The sequence below is a fragment of the Propithecus coquereli genome, unplaced genomic scaffold (assembly GCF_000956105.1).
Source record: "Propithecus coquereli isolate 6110/MARCELLA unplaced genomic scaffold, Pcoq_1.0 Scaffold506, whole genome shotgun sequence".
NCBI classification, from domain to species: Eukaryota; Metazoa; Chordata; class Mammalia; order Primates; family Indriidae; genus Propithecus; species Propithecus coquereli.
Genome location: NW_012150908.1, coordinates 485322 through 486282, shown reverse-complemented (window position 1 = coordinate 486282; position 961 = coordinate 485322). Strand labels below are relative to the sequence as shown.

At 41.8% G+C, this 961-nt stretch overlaps 1 protein-coding gene across 1 annotated transcript in view; it reads left to right on the top strand.

Annotated features, from left to right (window-relative positions):
- The window catches only part of LOC105820096 (nectin-3-like), a 186293-nt gene extending 186091 nt beyond the window's left edge, over window positions 1-202 (top strand). The window contains exon 10 of the mRNA XM_012656513.1: window positions 23-202. Coding sequence (XP_012511967.1) covers window positions 23-202 — 180 coding nt within the window. The remainder of the gene's footprint in view (window positions 1-22) is intronic.
- The last annotated feature ends 759 nt before the right edge of the window (window positions 203-961 follow it).

The following is a 961-nucleotide window of genomic DNA, read 5'->3' as shown; positions in this document are numbered from 1 at the left end:
TAAGCAATGTTTGAATTTTTAGAATGGACTAAATAGCAGGAGATGTGACTATGAAGATGAGAATCCAGCAGGGGAAGATGGGATTCAGCAGATGTACCCCCTTTGTAATCAGATGTGCTACCACGACCGGAGCCCTGGCAAACATCATCAAAACAAGGACCCTGAGAGAGTCTACATCAACCCACGAGAACATTATGTGTGATGCTTCCCTTTCTCCAATGGGTATTCTAACAAATGTTTATTCTTAGATTGGGGAGAGAAACTGAGGCCAATAGGTATTTTATTCTCTCTCATATAAAACAGTCCCAGTCTAAGTGTATTGGAAGTCTTGATGAATGACTTAAAGCCAATAGCGAATTTCTTCCCTTCATTAAGGATTTCTTAACCACCAGCTGTGTTTGTGAACTTGACCATAGCTTTGTGTGTTTCTGTGACGATGGTGTTTAACTACTAACATTTGGCCTACAATGGCATGTGCATTTCAGAGTACAGCATCTGCCTGTGATGACTGCAGTGATTCTCCAGAAAGAAAGTCCCCAGCTGGTCCTATTAACCTCGCTGGGTCTCAGGCAGGCCAGCCTGTTCATCTGTAATTCAAACGGGCAGAAAAACGAGTTCACAATCCATTTCAGTAATTATTTAGCTGGGATTTGGATTTCCCTGACATACTTAATGTGATTACAATACCTGTGTACAAACAGAGGCCTGAGGAAAGAGGCAAAATTGGTTCTTTATCCAAAAAACAACAACACAAAAGACAATTTAAACCTTCAAGCCTTTTGGTTGCTTTCAGATCCTTGTGTTAGTGTGACATACGCTCCTTCTTGATCACCAGGGTCCTTAGGGATACATATTTCTTGCTGTCGTCTGCCTACTCTCGACTACTGTGTGTAACACAAGTTCTTCTTTTACTCTGTCATGGCTCCCACAGTCCTGTTCTTTACCTGCCAGATTAGCCTAT